The sequence below is a fragment of the Gossypium hirsutum genome, chromosome D09 (assembly GCF_007990345.1).
Source record: "Gossypium hirsutum isolate 1008001.06 chromosome D09, Gossypium_hirsutum_v2.1, whole genome shotgun sequence".
Classification (NCBI taxonomy): domain Eukaryota; kingdom Viridiplantae; phylum Streptophyta; class Magnoliopsida; order Malvales; family Malvaceae; genus Gossypium; species Gossypium hirsutum.
This window is the reverse complement of record NC_053445.1, coordinates 35,207,515-35,223,956: the sequence shown is the minus strand read 5'-3', so window position 1 is coordinate 35,223,956 and position 16,442 is coordinate 35,207,515. Positions and strand designations below refer to the sequence as shown.

Here is a 16,442-nt window from a genome sequence, read left to right as displayed (position 1 = left end):
ACAACACCAATACCTGTCGAGTTTGCCTCTCTTGAAATGGCACAATCCACGTTACATTTGAGCCAATGACCATTTGGCTTCTCTCACCCTGCAAGTGCTGTTTCGGACGAAGGAGGAGCTTGCTGCACTTGGCTGAAGGTGGCTCCAGCATTAGTCTAGTCCTGTGACTTCATATATTTTTCAAATTAGTAATAACAACTTATATTTTATAAAAATATTAAAAATATATAAAATTACTCAATATATTTGGAATGAATTTGGATCCGGATTCAAATGTATTCGGACAACTATTTATTCAGATTCATTTTCTTGATGTGAAAAAAATTATACTTTCTTTTAATTTAAATGTTTTTGAAGATTTTTTATTTTTATTTATGTTTGTCATGTGACAAATTAAGAGATTGTCTCATATCACTATCAGATTGACTATCAGTGTCAAACTGTATAATAAAATATAAATTTTAATGCCAACTAAATTTAAAAAAATTAGATATCAACTAAATACTAATGAATAATATGAGGAGACAAAATATATATTAACCTTATTTTCTTTTCCATAGCTTCATGATTTTCCTCCAGCCTAAACACAACTTCCCTTCTTTCAAAGAAAAAATAAAATCAACTGGCCATTTTGGAAAAAAAATAACATAACTTTTTTTTTTCTATTTGGATCATGTAGAGTTTATAACACTATTTTCAGGATCGGATCAAATCAATTTGTAAGATCAATTGGATAAAAAATAATTAGGATAATATTTTAGAATAAAGAGTTGGATTGATCAACTCATGAAGCAGGCGATTAAACTAGTTGAATTAATTTTCTCTATTTTAAAAAAAATATTTTTATTTTAATATGAATTGGATAAAAAATAATTAGGACAATATTTTAGAATAAAGAGTTGGACTAATTAACTCATGAATCAGACCATTAAACTAGTTGAATTAATTTTCTCTATTTTTAAATATATATTTTTATTTTAATTTATTCAATTGAAGTGGCTAAACTTATTGGATTGAAAACCACATATTGACCTGAATAGTCGTATATATTTAATATTTATATTGTATACATGAAAACCTCAAATAATGATTTTTCAAATATTGTATATTAAATTTTAAATTATGTTTTAATTTTTTGTATTTCCTATTCAAGTAACATTTGAATCATATGTTTAATTATAAACATGTTAACATTCACCTAATTTTTACTATAAATTGGAGTGTAATGCGTAAAAAGTCTTTATTTAAATATTTTTATAAAATTTGATTATTATTTAACTATTTAAAAAGATTTAATATTTATTTGTCCAATTTGTAAAATGTGAGACTCTAATTTGAGTATTTAGCCTATTTTTTTTTAATTCTGCAACTGGATAGATCAATCAGGCACTAAAACATAAAACTTTTAAAATGGAGGATGAAAACGAAAAGATATACAAATTGAGCGAGCCTTTTTTGTATTTTAACATTTTAATCTTAAACCCTTAATTTTTTTTTCCGAGGTTTTGAAGTTGAACAGATTCCGCACTCAAATTATAGCTTCTTCATTAGTGTTATTCCCCCCAAATCCATTGAACTTCCGACGCTTCTTTCGATTTGAAAACCATCTTTTGAAGTTAAACAAAACGCCGCCACTGTAAAAAAAAAAAGCTCAAACCCATTGAAGTTTCAGTGTTTCTTTCGATTTGAAAACTATCTTTTGAAGTTGAATTACGCCCCCATTGTAAAATCCATTATGGACGTCGACATGGAAACGTCTCCCAGCTACTTTGACCCCCAAGATCACTCCGCTAGGGAAAAGTTTCGTCGTTATGGGTAACATTTGAAGAATCCTTTTTTTTTACATTAATATATCTTTAATTTTTGATTGTTTTGGGTTTTCTGGCTGTTATTTTAGAGTTTTTTTAAATTTTTTCGAATTGTGTGAATTTTTAGAAATTGATGGATTCGAGCTTATTCCCTAAAACCAACTTCTGGGAGTAACGTGTTAAGTTTGTTTGATGGTGGTTTTTGTTCGGTTTTTTAATCTTTAGAAGTTGGGTTTTGAGTTTAATTGGCATGTAATGGGTTATTTATTTATTTATTCGAACTTTGGATTAAAGACTTGAGAAGTGGAAAAGAGACTGAAGATGTTTAGTATCACACTGTTTCAGATTGTTCTTTACATTGTTGAATGTGAGTTATGTTACTTGGGCTCGAGTTTGAGTGTGAGTGTCAGATATGGATATGTGTCTGACACGGGTATGCTTAAATTTAAGTTTTAAAGGGTTTTCATGTACTTAGAGGGTCATATTCTACTACAGATGTCCGGATATGTGTTGGACATGGGTACTCAATGAGAAACAAATGGTGGGAACAGCATAGAATATGAATATGGGTATTGCTCCTTCCTTTTAATTCTCACTTTGTGTGAATAATGTAATATGGACTACCTGCAGGAAAAGATACTCAAATTCTAGCATATCTCCAAGGCAAGAAAGTGGCATTTCGAAGTTCAACGAAGCAAAGTTGTTGTACGAGGGACAGATTATCCACAGCCCTACTAACGCAGCACTTCTTCTTGAAAACATCAAACAAGAGGCTGAGAGCTTTGATACTGATTATTTTGAAGAAACACCTTCAAGGGAGCGGTCGGCTTCTAAGAGGAGGCCATCAAGTGATGGTCATAGAACTGCAGAGATTGATAATGGTGTTGATTCAATCCGCAGATTAGGAAGTCATGCACTAAAAGCTTGCAAGATTGAGGATGATTTATTGGCAGATAATGGAGACGCAACCTTCGCTTCGTTTGCATCTCTACTTGATTCTGCTTTTCATGGTGCTTGAAGTACTATCACTTATATTATATGCTACAGCTCAAAGTTGAAACTATTTAACTCACTTCTCTTGTTTCAACCAAACACGGTGTTACTGTGATGATTGTTTTTGATTATTATGTCTTGGGATTGTGGAGAATCCTTGATTCAGTTCAGCTATATTAATTTCTAGGAGTTAAGAAACTGATAATTTGCATACTATTAGCCTTGAATGTGTTAATGCGAGATTGATTGAAGGTCATTACTGTATGCATATCAATGAATAAAGTTTTACTTGTAAGAAGAGAAATATACAAACTCATGAAAACAGAATTAAAGCACTGGGTTAATGATGTGTGTATTGTTATGTGCATCGATTGTAGGTCGACTGATCAATATGTATATATTTCTATATTGGAGCACTAATATTTGGTTGCAATCATAGAAAAGGAAGCTAGTAGCCAGCTGGTGTGGTATTGGGAATATCATACGTTGCCTGTAATTTAGAATTATATTGTTTTTCATTCTTGTTCTCTTGAAATGGCTTCTCCATTCAAGCTACTTACGTTCACAACTTCATATTTTTCAGGGGTAATGCCGATTCCTGACCTGATTTTACAATTTGAGAGAATATGCCGGAATGTTTCAGAGTCAATTAGGTGTGTCTTGTACTAATTATATTTATAAGTTGCATAGGTGTATCTTTCAACATGTAGACACTTGTACATGAAATACTATGGATATGCTTATAATTTCAAATTCCTTTCTGTTTGATCTTCTTTTCTGATCCGGATTATGTCTTGATTTTGAGCATCTTACCATGCCATATGCCTTTATCATTGTTCTTTTTTCTGCCTCCATCCCCTCTTTTTTCTGAAAGAAAGAAGATCCAATGGCACTTATTTAATGTGCTTTACTTATGCATTATTGAGTCTTTTTTATGAGTCAAGGAAGCCAAGATGGGAATTTTTCACTTAAAATTATGAATTAGAGACAGGTTTTTGAATGTTTCTCTCTCTCTCTCTATATTTAATAGAGAACAATTTGTTCGTTTTCCTTTTAAATTAGGTAACATCAATTTCTTGGGTGGCCTTTTAATTCCTTCTTGGTTATTGTGCACAGATATGAATCCAACATACGCCATAGGGTTGTAGAGGATAAATTGAGGAGGCAGAAGGCTCAACTTCTGCTTGATGAGGCTGCTACATGGTCTCTCCTGTGGTACCTTTATGGAAAAGGAAATAAATCGCTAACCATCAAAATATTTTGGCAAAAACTGATATCTTAGAACAAAGAGTGTTTTAATTCTGAAGTTTTCCCAGTTATCCTGCATCTTTTTTTTCAGATCACACTTCTTGCAGTGCTTGCATTATCTTTGGCAATATACTTTTTTTTTTAGTTTTCTTTGTTCTACTGGCTTTAAACTTCATCCTTGAGCTTCGGATGTTTGATGAAAGTTGATGACAGTTTCCATTGTTCTTGCAGTGACCGATGAACCTCCTGAAGAGCTCATTCTGGTATATTTTTTCCTTTCCAATATTTTGCCCTTAGTACTGAGTCTTTTGCTGCAACTGGATGCTAGTATTCCTTTTGACTACCTTCTAATTTAAGTTGAAATGCTTTACTCTCATTTGAATCTATCGATTTTGACAGTCCCCTTCAACATCATATATAGAGGCTTGCCAGTTTGTTGCGAATGATCACACAGCACAATTATGCCTCCGCATTGTTCAATGGCTAGAAGAATTGGCTTCTAAAGCGCTAGATCTGGAGAACAAGGTGATCAATTTTGTTGACTAGTTTATCATTGTTGTTTGATTCATTATGCTGTTTGACGAAGAAGCAGTTAGTGGCATGCCCATACATGTTATGACTTCTTGGAAAAGCGAAGCTTTCGGTCTTTTACTATTCTCCTCCCTTCACTATCTTCTCATGTTTCTTTTCAGTTGCACTTTTAGTAAGTAGATCTGCTGAATAAGGTGAATAGTTGCATCTAAAAAAAAATTTAAGATTCATGGTATAACATGTTTAACTTTGTATGCTTCAACCATTCAAACTATGAGTTTGCTTGGCATCTGTTTGCGGTCACATGCTTGATTGGACATCTGATGTTTGATAAGGTGTCATGTCTGTCGTAAGTGCTTCTGTAACAGCTTAGTTGTGGACAGGAAAACTTGATTCTCAGTTTCTTTGGCTAAAGCATGCGTATTTTTAGTAATTTTTTATGGTTAATTTTTGCTTGTAAGGAAGCTTCATAAAAGTATCCTATATCATTAGATTTTTTTTGACATTAGTGTTTATTATTTTTCTGCAGGTGCGAGGATCTCATGTTGGTACCTATCTTCCCAACTCTGGAATTTGGTACCATACTCAGAGGTTTCTCAAAAAGGGTGCCTCTGCTGCTAACACTATTCACCACTTAGATTTTGATGCTCCAACACGGGAACATGCCCATCAGCTGCCTGATGATAAAGTACTCTCCATGAAATTGTTTTAAAAATTCTAATGACTTCCTTTATTATTTGCTTTTATCTCCCAATATGATATTTGCAGTATTAGTCAGAGGGATAGGGTGCAAAAGTACCCTTCTAATATAGAGAGGGTGAGAGGGAGAATTCTTATGTGTATATGTGAGAATCACATATCTGTATCGTTTTTTTTACCATCATGATCGAATTTCCTTTAGGAGTTTGTGATAGAGGTATATCGATATAAATATATACTGACAGTTTTTCCTTCACAGAAACAAGATGAGTCTCTACTTGAGGATGTCTGGACTCTGTTAAGGGCTGGAAGACTGGAAGAGGCATGTGAGCTTTGCCGGTCTGCTGGACAAGTATTCAGAACTTGACAACGTTAATGAATACAGATTAACTTGCTTGTGTTTTTTGCGTGCTGTCTGATAAATAACTTAATTTTGCAGCCATGGAGATCTGCAACTATTTGCCCATTCGGAGGGTTAGACCTATTTCCTTCTATTGAAGCCCTAATGAAGAATGGAAAAAATAGAAGTCTGCAAGCTATTGAACTTGAGAGTGGCATTGGTCATCAGTGGCGCCTTTGGAAATGGGCTTCCTATTGTGCATCAGAGGTTAATATAACAACCATCTTTTCTGATGATTCTATTACCACTTCGATTTTGGAGTTGGACATGTTTAATACCTAGTTGGCTATTTCATTGGTTGAGTTTATCCTTGCAAGTTTTAACCTTTTGGGTTTTATCTATATTCTCGTCAGGAGAAGAATAGTATTTGTCATGGTTTTCGGATCTTGGTGCTTTTGAAAGTCTTCCATTTCTCTCTCTCTCTCTCTCTCTTAAATGCAAGGATAGTGGTTAATGCATGAGGTCCACTGTATTATGTGGAGTTAATGGAGTATTTCCTCTCTCTTTCCCTAACATTTGCTGCCCTTTCTTTTTCATAGAGGATTTTGAGCAAAATGGTGGGAAATATGAAATAGCTGTATATGCTGCCCAATGTAGCAATTTAAAGCGCATGCTTCCGATCTGTACGGACTGGGAGGTATGCTTTTCTGAATAGATAAACATCTTAGGAGGCATTTCAAATGCTAATATGTTCATTTTACTGATGCTTTATGTTATATACATAATACCCTTGTGAAATGCTCATAATAACTTCACCAAAGATCAAGTCATTAAAATCTGATGTCTGTGTCTGCAGACTGCCTGTTGGGCAATGGCCAAATCATGGCTTGAAATTCAGGTAGATCTAGAATTAGCTCGTTCACAACCTGGCAGGATGGAACAATTAAAAAGCTATGGAGATGGTATTGATGGAAGTCCAGGAGGAATTGATGGTACCTCACAGCCTTCACCTGGACCTGAAAGTTGGCCATTGCAAGTTTTGAACCAGCAACCACGAGACCTTTCCGCTCTTCTTCAGAAACTTCATTCAGGGTATCTTTATAATGTGTCCCCCCCCTTCCTAATACTAAGTTATCTGTTGTCATACTGGTGAATTTGTTATATCCTTTCTTTGTCTTTTGTTCCCATGATTTAGTGAAATGGTGCATGAAGCAGTAACTCGGGGATGCAAGGAACAGCAACGTCAAATCGAGGTTTCTGTCAAGTAGACTTTGCACACTTTGTTTCTCTGATTCTGTTTGCATAAATATAGATCATAATGCTACAATCTTTAACAGTCATTCTGGCCTACCAAAAGAAAAAGAAAAAATAAAGGGTGGGGGTGGGAGATTAATTAACTAAAACAGAAACTAGCTTTTATAGATGAACAGAAAATTAAAAAGCTCACTCTTCAGGCACTTGGAGAAATTGGGGTGTACTCCTTGCTTTTACCTCATTGAACCCCTGATCTTAGCTACATAGGCTTCACCAGTTTCACTTCCTGGATTGAAGTGACATACAGGGAGATAATTTTTGTTTCTTAGAGCATTGGTAATTCATTCTAGATACATATACATTGAAAGTGATTTGTTAGATCTTGTTTCCTTTATTAATGGATTCCATTAAAGTCAATAAACTTTTTGGTGGCTTCTCTAACCACACATTGCTTGGCAGATGAATCTAATGTTAGGGAATATACCACTTCTCCTTGAGCTTATATGGTCGTGGATAGCACCTTCAGAAGATGATCAAAACATCTCCAGGTAGTACTTCTTGAAAGCCACATCAACCAGTATCTAATAAAGGGTCCGGTTAAGGCTGCCTATGGGCACTGGTTAAAGATTATTCTATTCCCATTTTTGGAAAGTCTTTTTTGCCTTTGATACATTTCTTTTACTGAAATCCAACATTGTCAAGGGTACCAGGCGCACTTGAGGCACTAGGACCTCTATATAGCCTGAGGTGCAAGGTGCAAAAAAAGTGCTTGCCCGAGTAAACTGAGGTGCAAGCATATAGATATAAATATATATGTAAAATGTAGATAAAATCATATGTAACTAATACATATAATTAATAAGTATTAATTGCATTGTAAAAGAAAGATAAATTTTAATATAGTTCAATTTATAAATTCAAAACATTGTTCAATAGTTTTAAGTTTAATAATTTACTTAATGTATTGTAAAATAAAACACTATAAGAACGAAACTAAATATCATCATCAGACATTAGCTCTAAATTTCCTTCATCTTCTCTTGAAAAGTTTTAACTTTTAAGAGTTAACTAGGTTTTTATATAATAAAATTAGGTCAATAATTAATTAAAAATCATTTATTATATTTTTCTTTTAAAAGTTATAAAAAAAAACCAGGAGAATGGAATGGCTCTTTAGTGAGGTGCTTTTTTATTTTTTATTTTTTTTTGCGCCTGGTTTTTCAACAAAGGCGCCTGAAAAGTATACCAGGCGCTCGCCTGATTGAAGTCGCCTCGCCTTGAGGTGGCTGAGGCGGTAATGGCCATTTACACTGCACCTTAGCACCTAGGCTCTCGCCTTGACATCACTGCTGAATCAAGAAAAAAACATAATGCATTTGATTAAGCTTTTCTTTCTAGAAATATTACATTAGCCAGTTACACTAGGCTTTGGTTAACATTTTCCCATTTAACAAAATAGAAGCAATTGCGATTGGAAGTAGCCAGTTCTATTTGTTTATTCCTATTTAAGTGAGCTCTTCTAAATGAGCTTTTCAACAAGGGTCGCAGGGCTGCTATTTTTATTGGTATTATGGTGCAGGAGAAGGTAAAATCAATGGGATTTATTCTCAGTTGTATTGAAACATTCTTTCTTATATGTGCATCTTAATTTCTTCCAGGCCTCGTGATCCTCAGATGATTCGGTTCGGCGCGCATGTAGTGCTTGTTCTTAGGTATCTACTTGCTGAAGAAATTAAAGATACCTTCAGGGAAAAGCTTATGACTGTTGGTGATCGTATTCTTCACATGTGAGTAATTTCCAAATTCTTGTTTTATTGTAGCTCTCATAGTTATGGTGTGGAGTGATTTCAACCGATAGTCATTCTGACTCTGAAATATGCAGGCATCAATTTATTCTGCATATGTTATGCTAGTTTTAGTGGATTTTTCTCATTTGTGCATTATGTTGAGACATCATGATTCAGATGAGCAAGTTGGAAGTCTATGAAACCTATGCGAAAAGCATGCATGTTAACTAAAACAACATGGAATTAAGAACATATAATCTGAATTGGTTGGAAACCATGACCTTCAGTTGATGAAATTTTTTATTTGAGGAAGGAATAGAAGTTGCGAACACATAAGTTCAGTTGATAAAAATTTTGATGTAAGAAAGGCATATAAAGGTTGTGAAGACATCAAGCTAAGAAGTGGGTCCTTTTCTTACCCACGTTTGTTTAAGCACCCAAATATTGATATTTACCAAAAAGCTTCAATTAACACTTTTCTTTATATGGAGTTCATATTTTTTCCAATAAAAAGATCCTTTTTTTGGGTAATAATAAAGCAAAAGGAGCTATCTAACATGTTCTAGCTGATTTTATTCTCTTGGGAGAATTTGTTATTGAGCATGCTCTAGTATAGGCATATTATATCTCATAATAGCTTGTTCCTTTAGGTTGTAAATTATGTTGAAAAAGTCCTGCAATATGTGTTCTATAAGAGAGAAAGCACCTTCAATTTATGGATAGGTTCACTTAGTTTGCTTTATATGCTGGATTGGAAAATCAAAATTTCAGGTATTCGTTGTTTCTATTTTCAAAGCATCATGAAGAATTGGTTGGCATTTATGCTTCTCAGCTTGCAAGTCATCGTTGCATTGACCTCTTTGTGCACATGATGGAGCTTAGGCTTAATAGCAGGTAATAGCTATATGTCGTTTTCTATCTGTTTTTCCTCTGCTGTTCTTCATTACTGAGATGGGCTACGTTTTATCATTGGGTACTTTTAATTGCCAGGTTGTTTTGCCCTCATGGACATCAGTGACTTGCATATTTGTTTTTTTTCTATAATCCATGTTAATCAACAACGAAGCATCATAACTATACTTTTTTGAGCTGCTATTCTAGAATTATGCATATTATTTAATCCGTGGAAGACAAAAGAAAGTGTTTTAGAACTTGTTGCATCTTATAAGGTGTTAGAATTATGCATATTGTATTAATCTGTGGAAGGGAAAAGAAAGTATTTTAGAACTTGTTGCATCTTAAGTTCTTATAATGTGTCTGGTGGGGCTATGTTTTGTTGCGTGACCACAGTCTAAAAAGTGTGAATGAGAAGAGATGTTTGAGGCTAATTAAGTTGTCAAAAGTAAGGTGGGGATGGGGGTGATAGGGTTTGAACCTGTCTGCTGTTTTTATTTTTCTATGCCATGTATTTTATTTAATGAAAGTCTCGGCTAGCCCAAAAAAAATAAAGGAAAGAAAGGTAGAACTGTCTTCATTTCTATGTCCGTGTTTCTTTTTCTTCTTCTTCTTCTTTTTTTCCTGATACAATATTAAGGGTGGGGGAAGGGGGTGATAGGGTTTGAACCTGTGTCAAATGGGTGTACGAAAAGAGTTTTAGCCACCGCTTTGTACAAGTCAAGACATATATCCATGTTTCTTGTCTCTTTTGTTTTTCCGCTTTAATTTGCTTTAGTATGGACCCACTGGCTCATGATTTAAATATTTAGAAACCGTACTTTCTGTCATTTATTGTTGATCTTAGTTTGAGTCTTTGAGATATCACTAAGATGATGTCAAAATGAAATGGAAAAACAGAGTTATCTGTTTAAGATATTGCAAAATTATCTGTACTATTCTTTCTCCATTTATCTCTGCTCACCACTGTTTTGTTTCTTCCCTTGGCAACAGTGTGCATGTCAAATATAAAATCTTCCTTTCTGCCATGGAGTATTTGCCATTTTCTCAAGGGGATGATTCGAAAGGAAGCTTTGAGGAAATTATTGAGAGGTATTCCTGTGTTTTCTGAAGCCTATATACTTGGCAGTTATGATCCATTGATTTCAATTAAAGTTGGAATGCTTTGTCATGATAACACAGGCTTTTGTCACGATCACGAGAAACCAAAGCTGGAAAATTTGATGAAACATCTGACGTTGTGGAGCAACATAGGCTTCAGAGTCTTCAAAAAGCTTTGGTTGTCCAATGGCTCTGCTTCACACCTCCCTCCACAATTACCGATGTTAAAGATATTAGTGCCAAACTTCTTATGCGAGCATTAATACACAGGTATTTCTTTCCTTATTATCATTGGAGATTAATTTTGGTTTTTTTTCCCTATTGTACCATTTATAAATTTTAGTTCAACTATGAAAGCTTTTTATGCATTACCCAAATCATATCAATTCTAGTTTAACCTGATTTGAAGGGTTCTCTATCAGGCATTTAACCATCATTTCTTTCCTATAGCAATATATTATTTAGGGAGTTTGCTCTGATTTCTATGTGGAGAGTACCAGCAATGCCAATAGGTGCACATGAATTGCTTAGTTTTCTTGCTGAGCCTTTGAAGCAGCTTTCTGAAACTCCTGATACTTTTGAGGATTATGTTTCTGAGAATCTGAAAGAGTTTCAAGACTGGGTATGCTTTTACTTTCATACATGCATAAATTATTGGCATTGGTAGATTATTCTTTACTTTCTTCTATATGCTTATCCTAATTTTCATTTTAAATAGAGTGAATACTACTCCTGTGATGCAACGTATCGCAACTGGCTCAAAATTGAATTAGCGAATGCAGAAGTTTCTCCCGACGAACTTTCAGTAGAGGAAAAACAAAGAGCAATAATGGCAGCCAAAGAGACATTGGATTTATCTTTTTTATTGCTACTGAGTAAGGCAATTTGGTAGCTTTGCTTCCATGGAGTGTGGATGTTTTCTATTTGTCTTTTGTCTCACCGTATTGATGCCTTTACGGTTTATGATCTTAATGCTTATAACAGGGGAAAGAAACCCATGGCTTATTTCTCGGGTGGAACATATTAGTGAATCGATGGAACCTCTATTTCTTGAATTGCATGCTACTGCAATGCTCCGCCTGCCTTCTGGTGAATCCATGTGTCCAGACGCTACTGTTTGTGCTGCATTAATGAGTGCACTTTACTCTTCTGCCACTGAGGAAGTTGTCTCAGAACGTCAGTTAACGGTATGCTTTTCTATCTTGTTATCCATTAAACGATTTTGTTGTCCATGTGCAGATATTAAATTGTTGGTCTCATGCTACAGTTATTTTGCAATTCCAAGACCTGAATGATCTAGCTGTTTATAAGAATTAGATCTATATTTTCATCATGTTGAACAATTAAATTCCTAGATATGCATCTCTCCAAAAGGAAGCCTCTGAATTTGGATATGTCAAAGCTATATTCTAGATGTCAACTCCTCTTAATCCTTGTGGTAATTTGTTATGGCTGAACCTGTGTTAGGAAGGGCCATTAATTTCAGTTCTAATTAAGGATTAGGTTGCAACATTATTTCTTGATTGTGACTGTATTTCAGTTAATTTATTTCCTTTCTAGAACTGGTTTCCTATTTATGTATGTAATATGACTGGTCATATAAAGCAGCATATGGATTAATAAACCCTAAGCAAAATTTCTAAAGAAAACCCCAAAGAGATCTGGGTCTCTCTCTTATGAGTCCTAAGGGTAGACAATTAACTTCAACTTCCCCATCATCACCCTGGGATTTGAATCTTTTCTTGTGTTCATTACATAAATTGCATATAGATTTTACAAGAGATGGGATGATATCATCAAATGAGGTAATGCTTCTCAAAATCCTTGAGAGAGTATGGGTGACAGTAGGTTTGCTTGTGAGGTTGAGTGAGGAAAATGGTCCTTCTAGTTCTATGTATTGGAAAGGAATAGCAACTCATGAACTGTGGTCTGATAGGCTATTTTACTTGAACTTGGGTTTGAGTGTTAGATATGGACATGTATCTAAATACGGATATGGGTATCTTCAATCTTTTTGTAAGTTTTCTCATGTAATAGTTATATTGCATTATCAGTCTGAAAATGTGTTGAACTCGAGTACTTGAAGATGGGTGGCACCAAGGGGGGGGGGGTACTCCCAATGGTAAGATTGTTGTATGGTTCCTCTAGAAATTTTAAGTTTATAAACTAATACAATGGTAAAATTGCATTTTGGCTCCCCAAAATTTATAATTTAATTCTCTCCCCCACCAAAGAAAATTTTCTGGCTTCACCTCTGCTTAGAAAAAAGTGAAAGAGTGGGAGCAACATTGCTGATAGGAGCCATTCTTAGTAGATAACTAATGATCTTAGTTTTTTATGGGGCAGGTAAATGTTGCCATTTCTTCAAAAGACAGCTACAGCATTGAGGTAATATTGCGCTGCTTGGCAGTGGAGGGTGATGGAATTGGTCCACACATCCTCAATGATGGTGGCCTTCTCAGTGCTGTTATGGCAGCTGGCTTCAAAGGTAAGTAAATAAGAAGATGCCGATCTGCCATGCATGTCCATAGTTGCAGACTCTCATAGTTTCTTCATGCATGTTATGCATTCATGGTACAGTTACATTTATGAAACTAATTCTTTTTGTGTCTTGTATGTTATTGTAATTAGTCAAGGCGGAAACATGCCATTTCAAGTAGTGAGGAACATGATCTGCATGATAAATTTCAGCAGTGTTGATTGAATTTGTTAAATGCAGGTGAGCTTGCGAGATTTCAAGCAGGAGTTACATTGGAGATATCCCGATTAGATGCTTGGTTTTCAAGCAAAGATGGTTCCTTGGAAGGGCCTGCAACGTATATTGTGCAGGGCCTCTGTCGTAGGTGTTGTATTCCAGAAGTCATTCTCCGATGCATGCAGGTTAACTTTCTTATGGAGTGAGGCCCTATATTAAATATAGGCACCATCTTTTAGCAACAGAAAAAGTGTCTTGTCGCTGTTTTGTCCGTTGCACATGGCTGCATTCAATTTTTCTTTGAAGTTTATCCTTTTGGAAGATTGAAATCCCATGCCCGTGCCCTTCATGTACTTATGGAAAATGTTTAGGAGTTCCATTTTCTTGGTCCAGCTGTGCTTCCCTGTTTTCTTTTCTAGTTTGTCACCGTTATTTTGCAAAAATTAAGAGAAATGAGGTCTAGAAACAAGGAACAAAAATTTACGTCATTGTGGAATTCTTATTTTGCAAATTCAATCGAAGCAACGACGAGAAATGAGTGAAAAAGACAGCAGCTGTGGTGGAATTGCATTATTTCATAACTTTTACCTTTTCAATAGATTTTTTCTTACTTCTTACCATATCTCAACTCCTTGGCAGGTTTCTGTTTCACTTATGGAGTCTGGTAATCCTTTTGAAAGCCATGACCAGTTGATTGAGCTAGTCTCGAGTTCGGAGACAGGGTTCATCAATCTCTTCAGTCAGCAACAATTGCAGGTAAGTGGATATCTTTTTATCGGTTAAGTGGTAAAAGAGGCTCATATTGTTCATTCCTTATATGAGCATGTGATATACATGGGTATGCCCTTTATTTTTCCCAAGTATTTTCACGCACTTAGAGGATCCTTGGAGGGTAATGACTCGTACTCATGTCGTGATATGCATTGGACACCGGTACTAAAAGAAAAATGAAGAGTCAGACTAACATAGTCTCTATCTATTGTAGACATGAAGGCTAAATTTAGGTTTTTTTACATTATAATGGACCTTAAAAGGTATACCATAACCTCTGAAAAGAAAATTAATATGTTACTATGAGAATGTTGATGAATTCTTCATTTTTGCTATTATTTTGATGATATAAATGCGGTATAAAACGATTTCTTCATTGTTCAAACTTTTTGTTGCGGACTATCAGAATTTCATTCAAACAACATTTTTTGTCTCATGAGCAGGAATTTTTATTGTTCGAGAGGGAATATTCCATATGCAAAATGGAGCTTCAAGAGGAGCCTTCCTCATGATTTTAGCCAGCTGGGGATGAAATTCGGGTTATATGTCATTGTACTTTATGCGGCAGGAAATCAACAGCGTCAAAAAGGTTTGAGATCTCCCTCCCATCCTTCACCACAGTTTTTACTTATTAAGGGGAAAAACAGAATTAAATGTTGTAAATTAGATTAACATGAAATGGTATTTTGCCTGGATTAGCTGGATCTTCATTACTTGATAATTTGAGGTTCTAAACACACTTAAACTCGATTTTTTTTTCCGTGTATTTGAGAAATCTTTGAATATCATCGTACCAATGTCTGGATATGCAATGAAGAGTCGACATAACGAGTATGTATCATGACTTGGATCTTTAACAAAATTTAAAGTTGCAAGTAGAGAGAAACAGTAGAAGTTTTCCATATGCATGGAACAATCATTTATCATTAGTAATTTATCGTAAAGGAGTTTATACTAAGATGGTCAATATTTTGTAGCAGTGGATGCATTGTTTTGTATTATTTATTTCCGTCTATAGTTTCGGGATTTATAAATATTTTTAAACGATATTTAGTATATTTATAAATATCAAATGGGTAAGCTAAATAAATTTTAAATATGAAATATTCATTAATTATATAAAATACTTCATACATTGAAAAATAAGGATGATTGTTGACTACCTAGGTTTATTTATGCAAGTCACATCTTATATTTTATGGTTTTAACTAATAATAAATAGCTTAAATAAAAAAATTGTTAAGGTAGAATTTGATATTTTTATCTTCATTTTCAATTTTTTTTTGTTCACATTAATTTATTAAAGTATGACTGATCATGATATCTGAAAATCTTAAAATTTTAATATATTTTTGGTTTTTTGTAGTTTTTTAAAATTTATATAATTTTGTAAAAGTGAAATGGTATCATTACATTTTAATCGAATTCAAGTTCAGTAATCTAATTGAAGAAAAGTTTCTAAGCTCTAGAATTAATCTGAACAAATAAAAAAATTTCATAGATTAAGTTGAAAAAAATTATTAAGTTCAAAGATTAAATTAAAGATTACTTTATCTTTAAAAAATGGGGTAAACTATTTAGTTAGTTACTCAACTTTTAAGGGGTTTTCATTTTGGTTACTAAAAATGAAATCCTTGTAATTTTGTCATTCAATTTTTAAGGCGTTTTTATTTTAGTCACTTAAGTGTTAAATCTTTAACAGGTTAATTGCACACATTATATCATGTTTACACTTTCATTTTTGTCATTCAACTTCCAAGTCAATTTCATTTTGGTTACCCAAATAATATCATTAGAGAAAAAAAAAACATTTAAAATTTGTCAAATTGTACTTGCTTATCTCCTTACCAAAAGTTCTAAATTTCTTTTTTCAATATTGAAATTTTAAATTTCAAAACATCAAAATTAATAAGGTGAATTATTGAGATTTTTTTTCTTTTGATAGTGTTAGCCGATTTGTTACTATAATATTGGTATTAATTAATTTAATCCCCTTTTAAAATTTAAAATTTTATTTTATGTTTCCAAATTAAAATAAACTTAAATAACTATCTTTAATAATTGTCTACGAAATACAAATTTTTTTTGATTATATAATCTTGAATTTTTCATGCAAAGCTAAAAGTAAAGAAAAATTCTTGCAATTAATTTTATCTTCCATGTCAAACAAATTTCATAATTTTTTTCATCACTTCTTTATCGTTGCAAGGATTTTTCCATTGCTTTTAGCTTAGCATGGAATATTCGAGATTATGTAATCAAAACAAAATTAAGTTTTGTAGGAAATTATTAAATATAAATTATTTGAGTTGATTTTGTTA

The 16,442-nt window shown here is 33.7% G+C and overlaps 1 protein-coding gene across 1 annotated transcript; it reads left to right on the top strand.

Annotated features, from left to right (window-relative positions):
* Nucleotides 1–1,506: 1,506 nt before the first annotated feature.
* On the top strand, nt 1,507–15,025 carry LOC107891730 (nuclear pore complex protein NUP107). Its single transcript, XM_041100461.1, has 24 exons — nt 1,507–1,815; nt 2,439–2,818; nt 3,385–3,454; nt 3,918–4,033; nt 4,281–4,312; nt 4,449–4,574; nt 5,110–5,268; nt 5,539–5,631; nt 5,719–5,886; nt 6,221–6,316; nt 6,476–6,711; nt 6,815–6,872; nt 7,333–7,421; nt 8,532–8,660; nt 9,432–9,554; nt 10,548–10,646; nt 10,737–10,925; nt 11,106–11,277; nt 11,374–11,530; nt 11,640–11,842; nt 13,002–13,143; nt 13,375–13,535; nt 13,990–14,106; nt 14,565–15,025. Exons 1-24 carry the CDS (start codon nt 1,736–1,738, stop codon nt 14,631–14,633), a joined length of 3,264 nt encoding a protein of 1,087 aa, XP_040956395.1. The 5' UTR covers nt 1,507–1,735; the 3' UTR covers nt 14,634–15,025.
* The last annotated feature ends 1,417 nt before the right edge of the window (nt 15,026–16,442 follow it).